Here is a 22,688-nt window from a genome sequence, read left to right as displayed (position 1 = left end):
ATGTTTGTATTGTCTACGAGACAGGATTTGTGGACAAATTTGTTCAGGTCTGTACAAATTTGTATTGGTATTTAGTCATAGAAAATGTACTTTATTAACTCCAGGCTTTTACATCCCCGGTTTAATGCCAAAACTGTGTCTCACTGTTCGTCAAGATGCTTTGATAATAAATTTCACAAAGTCAATCCAGCATTTCAGATTTGATTTAAATTACAAGTGCTTACATCGAATTGTCAGCAAAACTTTTGCAGTACCTCACTTCTTGCATCGTTCATACTTGAATGTATTCCTTCTGATTTTGTCGTCGGCGTTTTGTCACGGTGTTTGCTAAGAAATCTCCTTTCTTGATAAATACATGTCTTGTGTATGGCACTTTCCACGCTCTTTGTTGTAACTGTATTGGTATATGGTAATGACCCAAAAGTTAAAGGTGCTTTAGGTCAAATTTTCATAGGAATGGGGTAATTTCTGAGTAAATCTGGGTAAAATTTGAAACCAAAACATCAAATTAAAAACTTGGTATGGACTGAAAGGTAACAGTTTAAGGTTCTGGATTTTTTTTTTTTTTAGTTTTTGGAAATGTTTATGAGATTTAAAAGGGACAATAAGGGTCTTTTGCAAAAAAAGGTTCCATGTTGGGTTGCGGAGGGGTGAGTGAAAGGGAATCTAGCAGGCCGAGGGGTAAAAACAATGTCAACTTCTACAGGAAAATTCAACAACAAAAGACCTACATTTTTGGCAAGCAGCTAGTAATATTGAATCCGCATTTTAGTTATTATCTGTGCGTTACCACTTTTTAAAATTCACTCGCTTAGCCCTCTGGTAGATTTTTGTGTCAATGTTGTACAAATAAAAATGTCTTGAATTGTTTTTTCATCTGTCATATTATGCAAAGAACAGGTGACGAAGATCACCAAAGAATTTTCCAGTTTGTCAGTAATGCCTCTCCGTAGACTGGTAACAGTTAAGTAAAACAAAAAAAATATATATTATGCAATTTCAATTTTTAAAAAAATGTTCTGATCCCTTGAGTGTGTGCACCAATACCCGAGCCATTTTCACCTCCATGTTGGTTGCTAAGTAACTCCTGACGATTCAGTAGCGTTTAGCTTATATTTAATGATTATATCGAGGAAGATACAATGAATCATTAATTATTATTAAAAATGGAAATATTGTTGGAAAAAGTGTGTACTGTGTCAAGTTATATTCATTATTGTGTGCGTGTTGTGTATAAAAATGGCCTGTTGAAATAGGTGTGGGCAGGATTATGCCATCCAATGAAAACATCTTTTCAATTGTACTCCAGTTTTCATTGGTTGATATGTGTTACCATTCAGCACTCCAGACTCAAGAACCATTGAGTTTTAAGTAAATAGGTCTGGGAACGAGACAAGGCAATGTAAGAAGGCCCTCGATGTTCGCGTCCACCTTTTTGCCATACCTTTGTCTTTATGAAAAAACACCCCAAAATGTTGTCTTGTCTAATTCACCGCGGTCTATTTCCCTGAAACAGTAACTTGCAATGCTTTAAAGGGAATATACATTTGCTTTTGCTGTAATTTTCAGAAATGGATGGATTTGGGGGGTTAATATTTTATAGCAAATATTGTTACACTGACTTGTTTGACGTTTTGGGTTTGTAGATGCCGGAAAAACCAAGAAAAATAATCATGTTCTTGTAGTCTGGTTCCCTGACCCCACCTAAGATGAAACGGAGCAGTATCCCTGAACATTCACAGATGTCTCCTATGATGAATATTCTTGTTCCGTAATAGTCTTGGCAATTACGTAGCAATCAAGGCGTGGCCATTTTATGTAAATGGCCGTCTGTATCAATTTGAACAAAATGGCAGCTCCCATTTGCCACAAGTGGTCGCGCCCTCGCGGGGGGTATCACTGCATTGCGAATGTTTACAACCGTCGGGCAATATTTCTTGATCGCTGATTGGTCCCCTAGGAAAGCCTAGAGAGAAAATAAAGAATAAAAGTCAAACTGCTGATACGAAATGGCCAAGACGTTAGTGTGAGTAGGCCCGCTGGTCTAATAGCTGTGCCATTAGAGGGCGCACTATGCACTGTCCTCTATCGATCACTAGCGTCTTCGGCCAAGACTAGTTCCGTAACTGTGGGGATTGCACACGTAGAATATCCCAATAACTCGGTCCAAATTTGCATAACAATAAAAACCTTCCCCATAACACAGTGACTGCTCACCCCCAGGTTTGTTCATGGCGTATATCAAGGATTTTCTCTTGTTCCTCATTGGTTTTGTACATGTAACCATCGATACACGTTTTCTAATCAAGGTCGTCCTCTATTTGACTCCAGTCCTCAATTACTCGACGATGCTTCACAAGTCGTGTGTGTCCTCGATTTACACCATAAACATGCACACACACACACAAAACAGGCTGAAATAAACAACAGAAACTTTCCATGTCAATTTCCCTGTTGCTTTTTTTTTAATGTACTCTGCAGAGAGGTGGGGACCTCCCTGTACACATTTCTATTCACAAATTCTAAAACTGTACAACATAATACACACTAGTCGATACAATTAATTACCAGGGCATCTGTCTGCATGAAAAGAAACACAAGAATTTACATTACAATTCAGATCCTCTACCCTGAGAACATTCAAAGAATGCAACAAATTTGAAGTTTGTACACAGAGAACAAGTTTAAATACAATATTTCAAACTGGCATATTATGCAGCAAATCAAATGAGCCTAATCCTAGTAAAGCCATATTTTCGAATTGTTCAGTCTAAAAGACCCTATGCGTGGCAGCCATCTTGGAGGGCAACGCCTTTGTTTTGCTCTCTAAGATGGCTGCTACGATTAAAGTCTTTTTGCGTCCATTGCCTTGCCGGGCCTATTGTTTGTATACAAGGTTAAGCAATGAACACAATATGGACTGCAAATGCATTAATTAGCTTCATGGTAGCTTCACGGTACATTGCATGTCACAAAGATTTACTTTCTGAAACTCTGTTTTTAAAACTCATTGATACGATGTCCAAATTATTTTACTACATGTTTAAAGTTTAAGATTGTTTTACAATCTGAATTTAGTTTTTTAATACGACTAGGCATCATACACAAAACAGAACTTTGTAGAGTAGAGTGTTACAGTTTTTAACAGAGACAAATGGAGCGTGGCAAGGGGACAGGAATTTGTCTCTTCGTCAAAACTATGACGGTATCTTAAACCTTTAAAAACACTGTGGTTCACCGCATTCAACTACCTGTTGCATTCTGCAGTTAACTCTTTTTAAAAAAAACCAACTAAATAAAGTCAAGGTACTCTTGTGACAACCCTGCACAATTAACAGATTAAAAATGTAGGTATAATAAAAAGTCCATCGGAAATCAAATGAACGAGATTAAATAAAGTGACCGCTTCTTCATCCCACATGTGCTAGACTTTCAGGAGTCTGATATTATGACCAATAAGATGCTTTTTAGCATAAAAGGAATTTGGCAAATACAAAATTCAAGTTTTATCATCCACAGTTTTTTCTAACACTGCCAAGCTATGGGAGACAAAATAATTCTTGCAAAAGATACCAACGTGATCTTGAAAACGAGGAAAACAATTGTACTAGTCAGCACTACAAATTCAGCAGGCTGCCCTCAATAGTTATAACGTTGTGTCATATGTACACTCCATATACCCTTAACCCTAACCGCCCTGAATCCTTCAAAATCCTCTTTGCCAAAGTGGAAGAATTTGGAGGATTGGCAAAAGTGCGTTACTGATTTCGTAGGATGCACTTTGTCAAGGTCTTGGGCCGGACCTTGTGTTGTTTTTGCTCAGCCACGCATAAATATAGGCCTGGATTACGCTTGAAATCCTCCATACTGCTCCAGAATGTCACTGGCCAAGCCTCAACATATTGACAGTCATTGCTGCAGGATTTTCAGGATTCAGGCAGTGGTCACCCATCCACAGACCATATTCAAGAAATAATGGAGGATTTTGTAGGATTGAGGCTTCATCCTAGCAAAAAGGCCTAGGGAGTTAGGGTTAAAAGACATTGGCGACAGTGAGACTAAAATCAAACACGCGTTTTTAAAACTTCGCTCCTGTCCATTTTGATGGCAAGCGGAGCATTCTGATCACAATTTGTTTAAATGCTCTATAGTTCTCGTTCTACTAGTAAAAGTCTGCATGCTGATCTGCTAGTAAAACAGGAATTAGGATATTCAAACTGCAAAACTTTCCCTATTGGGAAACACTTCTGACGTGACTGACCCCTATTACTGTGTTGTGTCACTGAGCACGTATCTAAATAAGCAGCAATTCAACAGTTCGAGGCACACTAGTGACTGTACTCCTTGGATCACCAGCGTACGTATTATACCACATCAATGCCAAACCAATAAGAACAAACACTACACTCCTATGTAACCATAGACCTTTATCATGCTGCCACCATTTCAGTTATGCTCCCTGTATCCAATAACAGTACCTAATGATAATGTTTTTTGTGCAAAAAGGAACCAGACTATTTTTCCTTCCAGCCTCGCTTTGGTTACATTGATTTGAATGGGGAAAAAATAATCAAGATGGCTGCAACATGATAATGGTCTATTGGTCAAAAAGTTGCTACTTTGCAGAAATCTGCTAATCACAATTGAAATTCGCTTAGTAAAAATGGGTTACCAGTCAAAAATGCCATGCATTGTGCACTAATATTGAATGGTTCCCAGCTGACGCTAAGCAACTAAAATCTGCTAAGCAGTGTTTTCTACTGAGGCCATGTCCGAATGACTTGGCTATGGCTAGATATTACACACACGGGTCTAGGGGAGCGGCTGCAGCCACTTCCCATAGACCTGTGTGTCATTTGAAGCCGTAGCCACATAATTTGGACACAACCTTAGCAGCTAATGTGATTTACAATGACTACTGTAAGAATCCCTGCCCTGCACAGTAAGCCAATGTACAGAAAACGTCATTTCATAGTATCATAATTTTCTTACAATTAGTACGCAATGCAGCGTTTACTGTTACATATTCTGCAGTTTAATGTTAATACTGGTTAAATAAATGACCGCTCTCTACCACTAAACCAAAACTGTTGACAGATTTCTAAATCCTCTATGTACTTTTAATATAAGGAATCAAATTGCAGAAAAGCACAGCAATGTACATGTAGGTGAGTGAGTATGCAGAAGGGATTGGGATAGTATATTGCTTTTGCTAGAAGCGTGTCTCAGGTGTCCGAGAATCTTTTGGCTATTGTTGACACCCCAGTTTCTTATGCAAAATGCATGTGGAAGCATCAATATTACGCAACTTGGATGCCCAGCTTTTCAATTCAAGGAAAATTTAGTCGTACAATTTTTAGATGCCACAATACCTTGGGTTGGTAAAACAGATGTGACAGTGCTTTGGGGCAGGTAAAAACAAACAGACATTCCAAAATTACATTTTCGTGGTGAGAAGTTAACTGAAAGCTGCTCAGGTAAATATCTATGGAGACACTGTCATCACCTGAGTTGGCCGACAAAAATGACTTGAAAAAAATAAAACCATTTTTGCTTCCTGAAAATAATTGTGTTTTGTCTAAAGATCGTGCTTTTTGTCATTGTTTGGAACAAACTAGAAGCAATCTTTAAAAAAAAAATCTTTGATAGAACCTTTGCTTTATGTACATGTACAATCCATCAGACAACACTGTACACACTGTATATAGCCAACAGTCATTCCTCAACAAGTTCAAATAACATAGGCTGCAGAATTTTATTGAATCGACTTTTTCACATATTTCAAAGCCGTTAATTCTAAAGATTTCCCTTTTGAAGTGAAATTTACAAAATTTAACCCTATTTCAAGAATTACTAACAATAATTTAATATTCCAAGATGTGTATTACACAGTGCAAATCATGACAACTATTAAAACCCCTAAAAAATTAAAACGAAAGAAAACGAAGGATCGTTACGATTGATAATACTGTTTTTGTGCAGTAAACATCCTCAAGGTCTGGTTCCCAGACCCAACCCTAATGCATTAACGTGCAGGAAACCAGGCTCTTTGAATGGAAATCACATAATATTAGTACGGATACAACGTTTTGTGAACAATCAAGCTGAAGACATTCAGGACCTAAACCCTTAAATATTCAGTCATCTGCTTTTAATCCGTAGTTTAATTGACCAGCCATCTTCAAAAAAACAAACTGGACCTGGCTTCCTGATTCTCCTACACCTTTGATTTGAAAATAAATTAAAAATAATACTGTGAACACTAACCTGAAGTTTCAGTGCAGGTTCTAAGAGACTGTTCTGGACTTTTCTTGAAAAACCTTGTCAACCCTAACCCAGGTAAAAAATTGTAAAAATAAAAAAAAATGGAAAGGATCAGTTTTGCTTTCATGACAATCTTCCTAGAATGAATTGGTGTTAAAAATTCTAGTCAGGTGTATGCTGCTTTTTTCTGTGCAAGAAACTCCTATTTCTTTGCACAATGTTAACTTGAAACTTGGTTGGGGTAACGATGGGTACAGAGTAACCAACATGGCCATGCAAGAAGCTGCCATTTCTTTGTACAAAGTTAACTTCAAACTTGGTTGGGGTAACGATTGGTACAGATGAATCAACATGGCCATAAGTCATGCAAATACTCAATGTTTTTTTTGTTGAGACACTTGTGATGGTGCTGGTGATGGATCACAAGTAAATCACAAGTCCGGTCACAAGTATATCACAAGTGGATGAACAGTGTCACAGATATTTTGAGAAGCTTGTGAGTTGAAGGAGTGGCTTTGCCATGGTTCATTCCAATAGCTCGTGAGTTGACTTGAAGACAGAATGACATGTGATGACTTGTGTGATCAATTGTCAGTACCCCCCAGAGTTGAAATCAAGTCAGTCGCAAGTCATCACAAGGCAATCACAAGTCCATCACAAGTCATCACAAGTTATCACAAGTCCTCCAGGCCCTAGTCAACTCACAAGCTATTCAAATGAACTGTGGCAAAGGCATTCCTTTGTCATTATTCGTCTCTTGTTACATCTGACTTGACTTGTGATTGACTTGTGACTGACTTGCGATTGACTTGCGTTTGACTTGCGATTGACTTGTGATCGACTTGTGATTGACCTGTGGTTGACTTGTGATTGACTTGTGATTAAACTTGTGATTAGACTTGTGATTGACTTTTGATGGACTTGCGATTGACTTGTGATTGACTTGTGATTGACTTGTGATTGACCTGTGACTGGCTTGTAATTGACTTGTGATTGACTTGTGATTTGACTTGCAATTGACTTGCGATTGACTTGCGATTGACTTGCGTTTGACTTGCGATTGACTTGTGATCGACTTGTGATTGACCTGTGGTTGACTTGTGATTGACTTGTGATTAAACTTGTGATTAGACTTGTGATTGACTTTTGATGGACTTGCGATTGACTTGTGATTGACTTGTGATTGACTTGTGATTGACCTGTGACTGGCTTGTAATTGACTTGTGATTGACTTGCGATTGACTTGCACATAAATTGACTTGTGATTGACTTGTGAATGACTTGTAATGGACTTGCAATTGACTTGCGATAGACTTGTGATTGACTTGTGAATTGACTCCCAATTGACTTGCGATTGACTCTCGCACCTGGACTTCAACACTGCAAACCCCCCCCCCCCAAAAAAAAGTTTAGTTGAGAGCAAGAGTGTAGCAAATCAAGGCTGCTCAATAGTGACTACCTCCACAGCCTGAGTCGCCAACGGCACAGCCCCAGACTGCTGCTGCTGCTGCTGCTGCAGCTGGCCTGTCGTCGCTACCATGCCAGACGGGACCACGACTTGTTGGATGTGTTGGCCTTGGACCATGGCCGTGGGTTGGGTCCCGACCACGGCCACCGTGTGGACAGGCAGTTGGGTGTGGACCTGGACCTGACCGCCCTGCTGCATGCTGTTGACCATGCTCTGGTACATGGAGGCTGGGATCACAATACCTTAAAAACATGATACAAGTGAAATTTAAAACATTGAAGTACAGGGACTCGGCGCAGAAACAATAAGGGGCCTAGACCTTTCAGACCTGGTATGAAAATCCTCCATCCTGGGGTCTATTGTTTGCAAGTCTTTAATCAGATAAGTCTTCTTTTGTTCTGCACTGGATGTTACCCAAGGGGCAATAAATTGATGAACCTGACTGACTTTGAAGAATCAGGTCAGACAGGCCTTTACAAGTACCAACAAGAGTGGGCTGAATACCAGACGAAGTAATGGGGAGGGGGGGGGGGGGGCTTTTCAAACCAGGTCTATTTGGTCACAGCCCCTAAGGCAATACTTTAATAGTGAGTAAGTCTCTCGACTTCTTTCCAGTGGGGTCCCTTCTTAGAAGATGTGGAAGGAAACTACAGTTCTAGTGGTAGGAGGAAAAACCTAGAATGATATTCTAGGCGGAAACCCACGGACTCAGGCAGGGACTGAAAACCCAATCCACATATTGGACCAGGCAGGATCGAACCCGGTCACAGCAGTGGAAGGCAAGGAAAGTACCACTACGCCAACCTAATCCTTATGTGAGCCACTTTGCTCAAATTTTCCGGAAAAAAAGTTGGTTGGTCAGGATAACATTCATGTCTAGGGATTGGGATGATTATGTTGGACATATCTTTTGTAACAAAACATAACCCATAGTGAGTCCTTGTACCCCCTCAAGTCGCACTGCCCGTTACTCACATAGCACTCCAAACCATCTAAGCACTGTACAGTTTTGTGGATTCTCCAGGGAATAAATACAATGCTTTCACTAGGGAGGTAACACACTGAGTATACAGTGTTTATATGTCGGCGAAGGGGCAAAACCAAATACAACAATGTATTGGTAATACAATGTAATACAAGTACTAATGGGTTAAATAGCAGAATTGTAATCAAGTCAATCAAGGTCAATCACAACTCAACTAATCACAAGTCAAAAGTCTCTGTGTCTTTGTTCATCTCTTCTTAAGCTGATGGGATTCACTGTTTTTAGCCAGTTCTCACAAACTTGGATAATGAATCATAGAAGAGGTACAAAGTATATTTCTGTTTTCTAGTGACTTGCGACTAACCTGTGACTGAAGAGTGTTTGAATTGTGATTGAATAAATCAAAATTTTGGTCATAGCATGAATTGTTGCCATCTTTGCATATATATGCCAAACTGGAACATTCAAATCCTGGCCAAGTACCTTGTGTTGCCCCATCAGCACCCACGCTGCTGATAGTCCCCATCGTCTCGCCGTTACTGGACAGCATGATGTGCGTCCCCTCGGCCAGCGTGGCCTCGGAGATGGTGGCCACCCCTCCGTGGGCGGCGGCCTCGCTGTTCATCTCCACCGAGACGGGCGTGGCCTGGGGCGCCTGGGGGAGGTTGGTGGTGGTGACCACGGCCGTGGTGCTGGCCTGAGAGGCTGCCACGTCGGCCAGGGTCTGGACGGCTTGGGCCGCCTGCTGTTGCTGGGGCTGCTGCTGGACGGGGATGTGGTGCAGCTGCACGTGTTGGATCTGACCCATCTGCTGCACCTGCTGCACCTGCTGCACTTGCTGTAGTTTACAAAATATGATCAACAAACCAGAATACATAATGGATGAAATGCACAAATTTGTCGTAACAAAATGAGATATTGGAATGAACATTTGATTTACGCTGTCAAGAATGATTGGTGCATCAGCATAACATAGATGTCTCCAACTTTTTGATTGAGTACTTGTCAGAAGGATCTATTGTGAAAATACATCATTTGCACCCGATTTCGTGTTTTTACCCCACGTACAATAATATGAGCTCCGTGCACAAGTGCCTCCTCAACATTAAGGAAGGGTGAGCTAGGGGAGGCCACTTGGAGAGACATTCAAACGCATTGCCAACGACACCTGACGCTCACTCTAAGACGCTATGGCTGCACATTCAGAGCAAATGAAGTCGTGCGTTCTTCGCGTTAACCAGTACGCACACACAGTGTGGCACAAAAAGGAGTACGAAAAGTGGTACGAAAAGCGCCCTCTCTTGTTGGCGCACAGAGCCCATATACTACAATGACTTAGTTGACTTTTTTTGTCAATGTCTTTCCTGCTATGTTACAGGGTTGACAAGCTGAGACCCAAAACGAAGACTTGAATGTCTAGCAAGCAACCATTACTTGGTGGTGCCACCCTGTAAGCAATGTCACACAGTTTACTTTAATAGTCTTGAGGCAGGGATGCATTTGGCAATTGGTATACACCAATCCCATTGGCATGATACTCCAGAGGAGGCGTTGCCAATTAATTATCCAGATCCAGATCCAGAATCCAATTTTGAAATTATGGCAACAGTTCTGGTAGCCACTACTGGGACACTTCCATGCCTGAGCACCCACCTCCCGTGCATTTTGTAAAGCTCTGAACACGTCACCAAAGACACATGCATCGTGCGTCCAAGTAATGGTGGAAAGTGACACCAGCAATAAAAAAAATTTGGAACTGTATTGGGTGTACGTGTGAAAAAAACTGCTTCCAAGGCTGCACCTCATTAGTGATGTCTAATAGAGGAGTAGTCTTTGGGTTTATTTGCTTTAGCCTGGTGCCCGAACACTTCCTTCAAATTCCAAGGTGTTTCTGATTTCAAACTCTAGTGCTGCAGTTGGACTACTTGCGATGGATCATAAGTACACCACAAGTCAATCACAAGTCAGCCACAAATCAAATAACAAGTCCTGTCACAAGTGACAAGGGATGAACAATAACAAAGGAATATCACAGTCCATATGAATAGCTTGTGAGTTGAGTTGAGTGAAAGTGGGGTTGCAGACTTGTGATGACTTGCGATCCATCGCAAAATACCTTTGACACAACATTAGGATGACTCACATTGACGTCGGTCAGTGTGGCGACGGTGTTGCCAGTGTCCACCTGTATGAGCGACACGGTGCCGTCGGGGTTATTGATGGTCTGCACCACGGCGTGGGAGGGGATGATGGTGGTCTGTGTCCGCTGGTGTTGGATCAGGTCCTTGACGTCTTTGTCATCGTTGAACTCGGGCAGCAGGTCCTCCCGGCCGTGGTGCTTGTAGCAGTTCTTGACGATGGTGCGCAGGGCATGAGTCCACGATACCTAGGAAGGATTTATAACATATATAATATTACATGTGACCCCTCCCAACAAAATGAGACACTGAGTTACTTTTGAGAGACAACATTTTAAAGCTTAAGTCCATCATTTGCAGCTATCCAAAACGTAACTGACGTAATTATTGTTGAAAAACATACTTGGTTGAAAGATAGCAAGGGGACTAAACTCCCTGTGAAATTATTCTTTCTGTCATTTTGCTGTCATTTTGAAGAAATCAACGAAAGAAGGCCTTTCCAACGGTGCGTCTTAAGACGCACCGTTGGAAAGTTCTGTTAGTAGTTCGTTTTTGTTATTCAGCGAGGCGCGCGCGCAAGCGTTGACACGACGCACACGCGCGGTTGCTATAATTCGTCGGATCAGTGCGTGACATCGCATAGCTGCAATCGGCTCAGTGAGAACGTGTCTTGGACGCGAATTCAGGCCCAATTCAAAACATGATTCAGCAACTTTTGATTTGAAATTGAGATCCTAGAATGCTGTTTTTCTCGAAATATACAGCTGAAGCTGAGCTGAAACTTCATCAGGTTCGTTGTTCAGCACCCTTCTTAGATTTTGAACACGTTTGTTGCTTCAAACGAACAAACTGCACAAATTACAACTGATGGACTATGCCTTTAATGATCCGGTACAATGGAAAATTGATAGCAGTCTAAATTTCCTCATACATAATTTAGATTGTATTGTCATGAGATGTCGAGTCAAGTGACAAAATATACAGCAAATTGTGCTGTTTCCAATGCACATAAAAAAGCAATAAGTGAAAAAAAATTTCCTTATGATCATATGATCAAATTCTGTCACATGGTAAGTCGTATGCCTGACTTTCCGCAAACAGCCGGCAGTTTACAGCATCCATTCTCCAATACACATGTAAAATTGAAAGTTTTAAAATCTTATCAAACAGTTCAAGTTCGGGGAGAGTTTTGCGCGAGTTGTTTTGTTAAGAAATGCAGTTCAAATTTTCAAATAAACCACAATGAGAAACTGACTAGGTGCATTATAATAATTTTTAAACGTTGAACAAAGACATTGAAAGGAGCAGGGTTTGAACTGCGACCTCCAGTTTGCAGTTCGGGTGCTCTACCAACTGAGCTATCCAGCCCTATGTTGGCGGGCCTCATTTGGTCAATGTCTTTGTTCAAGGGGCGCTAGTCGGAAGCCAGGTTCTTACCCCACTCTATTCAGTTTCTTTGTTCAACAAATGCTGTTCAACATGAAAAGTGTAGACACAAAAGCATCAATGAGTTTCACAAACATTACCGTACCTTCTTCTTTTCGTCTTCTGTGCGTACGTCGCTGCGCACATTGGCCCAGGGCAGGTCCGAGGGCCACCAGACGGGCCGGCAGCTCTCCTTGCCCCACCCCGGCTTGCCCCTCCCCGTGGAGTACTTGAGCATGAGCGGGATGAAGGCCCTGAGCTGGGCCTGGGTCATCTTGTTGACCGGGGTCGGGATGCCGTCCAGGACCAAAGGAGGCAGGTCGTAGAGGTTGGTGTTGTCTCCGGGCTGGGTCGGCGGTGTCTGCTGGGCCAGCGCGTTGTCCAGCTCGCTCATGATGACGCTCTTGCAGCTGCGGACCTGTGTACAGTGTGAGAGGTCGTGATCAAGTGAGAATCTAAGTCAATTTAAGGTCTCATATGATTCAAACTTCAACTACGTGATGTAAAAAGTCTGCTGTCTTGTCACTTCCAACAGTTTTCATCGGCAACTTCTTATTGCTGGTGGTGTTTTTCATGAAGGCAGAACAACTTTCAGCCAAGCCACCAAGACTTTGGTTTTAATTAATAATACGGTGTTATAACCCATTTCCCTAATGTTGGCCCTACTCGTGATAGGAGCAACAAGTTGGCCATTTCTTTGTCAAATAGACTTCTCATGTTAGCTGAAAAAAATCCAGAAAATGACACCAGACTTTTTTTTGGCGAATTTCAATATGACTTGAAGCTTTACATGGCTTATGACATAAATAGACAAAATTGCAGGTAAAACCATGTGGAAAGAAATCTCTTCTTGGAAGAAGTGTTGTTCTGAAAAGAACTGGTAGGTTGGGTGCAGAACTCGACGTAGAACTAATCTTGAGATAATTAAAATTAAATAAGTTTTAACTGCACTAAATTCTGCATAAATTTTATAATTTTAAAACAACTTTTGTATAAAGAGCCCTTGTAAAAAGAAAATCGCCAATCAAGTAACATGCAAATATAGAACGCCAATACCGACCACATGATCAAGAGGATTGGCGCCAAAGACTTTGAAGTTGGTTTCCTGTTTCCCCGGTGTACAGCAGATCATCACTGCCTGTTGACCAACTCTGGTAGTGTACTCATCAATAGTGGCTCTTAACTTTCTACACGTGAAACAAAAAGCGAAACAACAAAAACTCGTAAAACAAGACAATTTTTGAAAGGCATACTTGATATAAAAAAGAGGAAATTGAAACAGGAGATATGTTTATTGAATTTTCTATGAACACAAGAACTGTTTCGCGAAGAACTTTCATGTAGTACCAACAGTATCTTTACCCACCACATGTTGGCCTGATTACAAATTCAGTTATAAGTTGACTTGATTTTTAAAAACTTGGTGCATCAGCATAACAAAACTGTCTCCAAATTTGGATTGAGTACATGTCAGAAGGATCTATTGATAAAATACATCATCTGCACCATCTCTACGAAATAAATGGGATCGAGTATGACCGAGATAATTGTTTTTCTTTTGAAACTTTGGAGGTGAATAGTTTTGTCTGTTTTTACCTGAGTAGCCTCGTCTGTTGTCGTTTGCGTATTGAGGGGTTGGTTTCAAAGGAGTGAGGGCGCTTTCTCTTCTTCCCAGTTGCGATGGCAGCAGCTGCGGCAACACCGATGGGACCTAAAGGAATACAAATTGTTACAAGTTACAAAAGGGCGCGTTACTGGGCCGAATGTTATTGAAAATTTTGACATTCTAGATGCTCTGTGGTGCAATCTAAGGCCATTTGGAAGCATACTTTATGATCAGAAAAGAGCAAAAACCCCTACCAGTATGCTGCAGGAAGTGGCCCTGTTGAATTTTGGATTAAAAAAAAAATTATGTCAATCACAAGTTAGAAAAAGTGCAACACAGTGGTCAGCATTAAGTCAGCAAAAAGCATTCATTGCGCCAAGTTTACCTTTTCATGAAATCATTTTACAGGAAAATTGCGAAAAAAGTGGTGGAAATATGAACAAACACAATTCTAAGCGCGACTAAGATGATTATGATTGGCGAGAAATATGAACATTGACAATGAGAAATAAATATCGGGAATTGCTGCCGGCAAGTTAGCGCATGGCCCGGCATCAGCCTGTCATGCCTGTGCCGGCGAAAGACAACATTTTCCCGTAGCACTTGAACAGACCTGAGAGAGTATGCAACCCACCATGTGGAGTCTGACTGGAGCGCTACAAATCTTGCTTTGTGGCAACAGATGCTGATTTGTTTTTTTCTTAAAGGGAATTAACATCATTTGCTTTTGCTGTAATTTTCAGAATTGGATGGAATTGGGGGGTTGGAAATATATACACTGACTTTTTTGAGGTTTTGGGTTCGAAAAACCAAGAAAAACAATCATTTTCCTGTAGTCTGGTTCCCTGACTCCATTTAAGAAGAAACAGAGCAGTTTACATATATTGGGGAATTGTAAGGTCAGGGAACCAGTCTAGCTGGCTTGTACCCGTTCATAGGCGTGTAATCGATTGCAAACAAGTGCGATGGCCAATGGGGGCCAGTATTTGAAAAAAAAAGCCAGTTTTTTCCAACGCTGATCGGCCGATCAGCGTTGGAAATTGATACAAAAATACCACTTTTCTTGAAAATGACAGTATACCAGGTGCCATGATTTTACAGGATGCTTTACACTGTCATTTACTAACAGTCCAGCAAGGTATTTCAAAATGATTTGGTAGTTTTATTTTTTGATGTTTGCAAATGTTGTATTTTCCCTTTAAGAATAAATATGTCCTATTTTACAACAAAACTTATCAAATTGTTGTGATTACTAACGAGTAGTAACGTCAAAAAAATCAAGTGTCTGATCGTACTTTCTTCAAAAACAGCAAGCAAGATGTACGGGCGAATCCATTAATTTTGTAAGGGGTGATTTAGTGCTAGTTTTGCGTTTTACGTCGTTTCTTGAATGCATTTCCAGAAAAAAATACATATTGTGACGTAGAACAACTAACCGTCGTATAAAGAAATGTTTCAGACTCCATAAAAAGTACTACTTGTCTTACTTCTGCGGAAATATTGATAATTATTGTTCCCAAGACGGCACACCCCTTTGTTACCAACAAATGGTTTGGTCCGATCATTCAGCGCGTGTGTTGCATGCATGACCGCGGCATGGCACACATGCAATCACATCAGACTCCAACGAAAGAGTTCGCTCATCACGCACGGCCGGCCGGCCGGCCAGCGCGGCAGTGTATACCGCCAGCACTCGGTAGCGAACCTCGGTATCTTTTCGTGGGATGTGCTTCCGCTGTTCGTTTAAAAAAATGATTTGCCCCAGGTAACAATTGATAATGCGTTTCAGCAACAGATCATTACCAGTACATTTAATACACATTTGAATCTCATTTTTAGCCTGTGTATAACTTCTATAAGTAGTGGGAAAACCTTGGGTAGTTTTTATTTTTGTCACGGAAAATGTGAAGCGTATCGATAGCATATCGGTCAACTTCAAGCGTATCGGATTTTTTTCGAAGCGTATCGGCCCGATATCCTATTGTATGCCTGGCTAGAAGCCTGCTTTCCATGATAGCTTTTAGATTATCAGAGTTTCCTTCATTTACCTGCTGCAGCGAGTTGAGCTGTGACTTCATCATGCATGGCGGAGTTCAGCAAATCAGTGTCATCGAAAGCGGACTCCGGCGAGGAAGGCTCGCTGACGTCATCCCCTATCATCATCATGATTGGTCGGTTGGTAGGGTGACCCTGAGGTCAGTCGGGTCACATGCTAAAAATAGACACACAAAATAGTAGAAATGCAATTTGAACATATAATACTGGCCACACCCCAAAAGTCCAAGGGTTTATGTGCAAGTAACCCCTCAGCAATGAAAAAACCTTGGTGCACCATGATTCCAAGAGTTTTGAAATTTAGAAAAAAAAGCTGAAGAAGGAACCGGTAACAAGCCTTTTTCACTTTGTTCGTAGGCTTAGGGCAATCAACTCTTCGCCCAGAAACCAAATGTAACCATAATAAACAACCACCAAAGTAAAACCAAACAATATCAAGTAAGTTAACCATACTAAAAACTTGAAGGAAGATTGTGGCCTGGTGGCTAGGGTTTGTGAACCATGATCAGAGGGTCAGGGGTTCAAATCCAGCTGCTGGTCATAAATTGTGTCCTTGGGCAAGCCACTTCATCCCCACTTGCCTCTCTCCACCTGCATCCAGGAGTTTAATTTTCTTTAAATGGGTGCCAGCATTAGCTGGGTAATGTTGTGCAAAACCGACCCAAAAGTGACTTCGTGTCAGGTCGTATGGAGTACCGAAGTGTGACATCATTTAGAACCAGAAAGTGCAGTGCAAAAGAATAGAGTACACGTGCGTGTTGGTTCTCGGGCTGAATCACACGCTAATGTCTTTTACACACACATTGTATTGTGCGCGTGATGTATTCACTTCGGTACTCCATTAATAGAATTTTATAAAGGAAAAAGAAACTTCTAATTCAAGTGTGTGGCTATATTTATTATTTGGAACTGGTGAGATGTATAGATAAGGAAACACTTTTGATTATCAATAGTATCAGGCTAGGCCCACGTGATGTAAAGAGTTAAATTATGAAACCCGGGCTTTGGAACTGAAGGATTGTCCCTTTTAGTTTTAGTTTTACATAGTCTCGTTTGGTTTATGAAAATAATTCTGGAACGAACAAACTTGACGAGTTGATCAAAAATGTTGTTCAACTGACAATCTGACAAAAGTGACAATAGGCAACAACTAGCCTAATTCTTTTTGGAAAGATTCCCATATCTGACCATCACTTGTCACCCTGTGCACAAACCCTATGGGTATGAGACTGGTGTGAACATTTTAAAGTGTTTTCTCAGTAACAACTTCAATATTTTCCCTGCTTAATTTAACTATTGAAATTTTAGACCATACTGTCACTTTCTGATGGCTTTTTACTAGGTCACTGAAGGGTAAAATTCCAAATTAGTGATTGCCAGATATGGAATCTTTCCTTTTTTTTCAGTGATTTCTCTCATCTTTTTATTTTTGTAAAAACTCTGTGCATTTGTGCTGCAAAGTTGAGTGACTGTTGGACTGAAAAACTGGGCTCAAAAATCAGGGGCAAGTTTCCACCGGCACCCGGTCAGGGCCAGGGAAACTGGGACAAGTGCCATAACAAAACAAAAAAAAACAAAGTTTTTGGTGCATGCGTGCGACGATCGACAATTTTTGCGACTGCGTAAATTGCAGTTGCATTTTTGCGCATGTCTACCATTTTCCGCTGAATGCTCGGAGGGAAACGTTTTGGCAAGCTATCAATATCCACGCAATCCTACATTTAATAAAAACCAAACATCCTTTATTTTCCTACCAAATCGTGACTCGAGACCCTGAGTGTCATTTTGATGCAATATTTGCGAACAAAAACTCTGGTTTTTCATTAAATGACACGCGAAACCTCGACAAAAAGGCACCAGCTGAAAAGAGGACCAATTTGCTAAGTGCGGCTGCGCAATGCAAAATCTTGACTGGCCGAAATAATGCAGAGCGAAAATTGCAAATTTTATTCACACTAACTATATTTTAACTCATGAGAATCAGTATCCAACATCTTCTATGGGCATTCTACAAGCGAAAATAATAATACCTAAAAAAACACGAGTGAAAATGTTTTTAAAAGCTTTTAACAATTTAGGGTTATCTTGATAATCCAGAAGGTGCGAAGTGCGACTGCGCAGACGACAAAAGCTAACAAATTTCCAAAATTTTCACCAACTTTACAGGTACAAATCTCCCTTTATATTTTAGATATATACTAAAACCAGTCCAATATATTTGTTTTGATTCTTCATTAATACATACACACAATATAACTTTGGAATACTCACCACAAATGGGGTAAAATTGACGTCAAATAAAGCCTTTCCAACGGAATTTAGATGCGCGGAAACGTACACATTCGAGACGGTTATGAGCACGACACTCAATTTTCCAGGGAGGGTATGGCAATAGGGGTACCAGTAATTGAAGTAGGGAGAACTTGCAGAATGATCAGTGTTGCCTAGTAACAGAGAGAGCGTAATCGGGGTCAGTGTACTTTAGCGCGCCACGCGCGGTGTACAAAATAGTAAAGGTTTCACTATTTTTGTTCACAAACAGTTTTTTTAGGTTCTTAAATAGTGGAAGTAATGTATTTGTAAGCGGCGCGACGTAGTAGCCGGGGGGGGGGGGGGGGGGGCATGGGCGCGGCCTGTGAAAAAAAATCTGGCTATCCTTCAGCCCCAGGGATTAGATCGAGAACCGATCCTCATCACCGATCTGTGATGAGGACAGTGCAGTGAGCGCTAAGTGGAAGAAACTTTTGAGACTTTACCATTTTGTAGAAGGGGTGAAACACAAAACCTTTCAACGTCACGTTTGGTCATTTGCTGTTCGTGCATTTGGTGTTAGTGTCCAGTAACACCACTCAAAATCTAAAGAACAATGTTCGAAACCTAACCTGAAATTTCAGTTCAGTTGATACATTTATGGGAAAAGTGAAAACTCATGCACAACCTTTTCAGCACGAAGCACGATTTTGTCAATAGCACTTCTCATTTTAATAAAAAAAAATTGTCACTTGGAAATCATCTACATTTTATTTTTTTCTCTCTAAATGACAGCAAGCCAAAATGAAATATTTCATAGGGCTCTTTTAAAATCCTTACTCCCTCGGCCCTTAATACTAGGAAGCAGGAACCATCCTCAATCCTCCAAAATCCTCCAAACTTTTGTACTTATGCTCAAATGAAAGATACCAAAGGCCTAAATCCTTCAAAATCGTGGGACAGTCCTGCCTCAAAAATGCATTCATCCTCAATCCTCCAAAATCCTCTTTTTCAAACACCATTCATCCTCAATCCTCCAAAATCCTCATTTTTCTCAAACACCATTCATCCTCAGTCCTCCAAAACGGCCATGAAGATTTTAGAGAATTGAGGTGGGCTAGGGACCTTTTGATAATAAATGGGACATTCTTGGGATAAATGCAAATGACCCGATATGGCTTTAAAAAACTTTAAACAAATTGTCATCCACACAAAAAAGCAAAACACACATAAACTAGCAATTGTTGATATTCCCAACAAAACTTTAATATAATTGTTAGTCACTCCTTCCATGTTTATTATTAAATAAGTTTATTATTTGTGAATGATTTAAACATTCCTCCAACCATCAAAATCATATACCTCCATGCGCTGACACATATAAAACCTACTGGAAATAGGTTTTTAAAAATATGAAAAGTCTTTTATCAAAACGTTCTGTGCATAACACTTTTTGCATAATATGGGTGTGTGCATTTTAACACCAAGAAATATTAAATCTCAAAACAAAAAAAATGAGTGTGAAACATTATAATTGTTCTTTTGGCTTGCACAGCATGATGTAATAAATGAAATGAAATTGCTTATTTTTAGTCAGTTGATGAATTATCTTTTGATCTTATACATCACTAAATAAACAGCACGGACTTTATTCAAAAATATGAAATTATAACTTCGAATAAATGGCTTCATAGGAATTTGCAGTGAAAACAATCTACGCCTTGCAATTTCACAAAGAAATACACTTTTGAGAAGATTAATGTTTCTAATTTGGAAGAAAGATTTCTTTTGAGCATTCATTCAGCTGCTATTATAAGCATACAATGTTAAGCAAGATGTGCTAAGCAAACATTGGCTGGGAACCAGTGATGTGCAATACACTTCACTTGACACTTAAGCTGGCAATCTCTAAGTAATAGTTTTCTCTGCTAAGTAGCTATCAAGGCCCAATTTCAAGACGCTGCTAACCACGGCATTCCACGCTTATGATCACCATTCTGTGCTAACAGCGCTAGCAGAAAAATTCTGTGCTAACCCTGTAAGCACAGAATCCTTAGTTACGGGATGTACGCATGCGCAGAAGCCAAAACACCCCGCTAACCTGTGAATAGGCTTAATGTAAGCATGGAATTTTCTCCTACAGTAAGCAGGGATTTTTTGCTAACAGTAAGCAGATCCATGAAATTAGGCCCAGACAATAAACAAGTTCATAATTGCAATAAATAAAATGCAAGGCATTTTGCATGCCGACCAAGTTTGACAGTTATGTAAATGACTAACGTGAATTCACTTATAAAGAGTATGTCTTTAACTTTGGCACTTCAATTATTCAAACACAATCATGAGTTAATCTTTCCCAATGAAACAGCAATACAAGACGACGAAAGCGTTTGCGACAAAGTGAAAATAAGTTATAGAACTACAATGATTTACTGCCCAACGGTTTTACTAAAAAATATACTACATAATGATTAGCAAATCTGCATACATTTGACTTGAGTGTTTCGGACTCAAGCTTTTAACGTCTCATTTTGATAACACCTAGAAAAAAATTAAATATTAAATAAATGATACATCATTTTACACCACCGTTGCTTCAGTGGTTTTGTTCATTGCAGTTTCATATCTTATTCCATTAAACAATTCACTACTTTGTCAAATATGCACGTGTATAAGCACCAAGACTGTTATGCAATGCAAGTTGTCAACAAAATTTGCATAATTAGTATCATTGCAGTGCAGCAAGCGGCCTTTTCTCATTTTCCTAACGAAAAAGGTCCAACTGCCTAAACACACACAAAATCAAGCCGAATCAAAGCTCAGAAAAATAATGTTCGGGAAAGATATGACCACACATAATCAATTCATTAATTTGTTTTTGAAGTAAAAAAGGCACCGATCTATAATTGATCAAAAATGCTCAGATACAACTTTGGTAATCCCTGAAGGTAGCACTTATGATAAGAATTCCTCTGTTCTGCAACTCGCTTTCATTTCAATATAATTAAGACAATAAAACAACAAAATCAGGGCATCTTCAATAATATTCAACTCACAATAAAATTGATGTGAATGTGATTTTTCTTTTTCTTGTGTGTGCAATATTTCTTCACAGGTGCTGTACTTGTGACCAAAAAAAAGATAATCTCTTAAAACTAATCTGAAATTTTTGCCCATGAGTGCAGTTTCACATGTCTAAAACGGGCTGATAACAACAACCTCCTAGATTTTTGCACTTCACAACCCTTCAATTAAGTTTTGCAAAACCACTGTTGTCCATAGAGTTTCGTCCACACTTCAATTTTTTTTTAGATAATCTTCTGTGGAGTATGGATAACACTTCAAATCCCTGCACAATTCTTTTGTGTGGTTTAAGCAGGCAAATTTGGACATACTTCACTGCTCTCCACATCAATGCTGTTTTGTGCAGTGACTTGATCTCTGTTTATCCCTTCACCTGAAACTGACCAGCAGTGTCCTAAAGGGTTTTACATAACGTTGTGTGCGTGCAACAAGGTTGTATCTCCTAAAATTGCGTGCGACGTCATATACGTGAAACGCGAGTTTCCAATGTCAAAAGATTGTATCACGCTTACAATAACCCGGATGTGCACACAAAGTTAGTGGATGTTGCAATACGTGACAATGAGATACGACCTTGTTGCAAGGAGCGTATTCATGCGAGATACGACTTTGTTGCTGAATTGAGTTACGACCTTGTTGCACTGACGCGACTGAATAAAATTTTTAAAGGAAACCCATGTTGCATAACTGCTGCACCCACACCTCGCACCACAAATTTACGAGAACATTGGTTCAATTTGGTCACACGCCATTTTTAACAAATGGTCCTCTGTGAGGAAGACAGCCAACCTGGCGCTTGGTCCCTGGCTAGTTGTTATGCCCATTCCTCTGAAGGGCCTCATATTCTTCTTTAACAGTTTGAATGACTTTGATCACTGGTAGGCAAAACATGTCAAGCAAACCTCATGATTTCACTTTTCTTTTAAATAATAGTACAGCGACAGATGCGATGACCATAACTTAATACACGTGTTGGCATTTTCTTCAATACAAAAAATACTGAACAAGGGCACACACATAAACAATATAATACACGGATTTCAAGACAATTCCCAAATGTTTAGGGTGAGTTCCTTATCATCTCGCCAATCTGTCCAGCTACCAATCTTATCTCTGATTTCCAGGCGAAGCAAAACGTGTCTGATACAACATGCCAAGTTGTGAAGCGCACTTGTTGGTCTTCACAAAGCTGAACGCCTTCGTCTCCTGGTTATATCAAGTATTTCACACACACACACAAAAATATACTTCCATTGCAACTGGATAGCAATTCTATATCCTCATCCTGAAACTTCCCTCATTTCTTCTTCTTCTTCTTGCCTTTGCCCTTCTTCTTCCCCTTCGGGGCGTCGGGCCAGCCGAAGCCCCTCATCTCCAGGAATTCCTGGGGGCCGTGGGCAATGTAGTAAGCGT

At 40.2% G+C, this 22,688-nt stretch overlaps 1 protein-coding gene across 4 annotated transcripts; it reads right to left on the bottom strand.

Annotated features, from left to right (window-relative positions):
* Window positions 1-5,730: 5,730 nt before the first annotated feature.
* LOC119737696 (DNA-binding protein P3A2-like) lies at window positions 5,731-18,353 on the bottom strand. 4 transcript variants are annotated; one of them, XM_038212240.1, is made up of 9 exons: window positions 18,213-18,353; window positions 15,935-16,098; window positions 13,877-13,991; window positions 13,341-13,467; window positions 12,387-12,698; window positions 10,861-11,103; window positions 9,201-9,555; window positions 7,724-7,974; window positions 5,731-6,330 (listed from the first exon to the last, which is right to left on the bottom strand). In XM_038212240.1, exons 2-9 carry the CDS (start codon window positions 16,050-16,052, stop codon window positions 6,325-6,327), a joined length of 1,527 nt encoding a protein of 508 aa, XP_038068168.1. In that variant the 5' UTR covers window positions 16,053-16,098; window positions 18,213-18,353; the 3' UTR covers window positions 5,731-6,324. The 4 variants fall into 4 exon arrangements, with proteins under 4 accessions (XP_038068168.1, XP_038068165.1, XP_038068167.1 ...); XM_038212237.1 differs by lacking the exon at window positions 5,731-6,330 and having other exon boundaries at window positions 7,642-7,974; XM_038212239.1 differs by lacking the exons at window positions 5,731-6,330; window positions 18,213-18,353 and adding an exon at window positions 17,902-17,921 and having other exon boundaries at window positions 7,642-7,974.
* Window positions 18,354-22,688: the final 4,335 nt, after the last annotated feature.

This window comes from Patiria miniata, unplaced genomic scaffold (assembly GCF_015706575.1).
Source record: "Patiria miniata isolate m_02_andy unplaced genomic scaffold, ASM1570657v1 HiC_scaffold_3, whole genome shotgun sequence".
Lineage (NCBI taxonomy): Eukaryota > Metazoa > Echinodermata > Asteroidea > Valvatida > Asterinidae > Patiria > Patiria miniata.
This window is presented reverse-complemented; position numbering and strand designations above follow the sequence as displayed.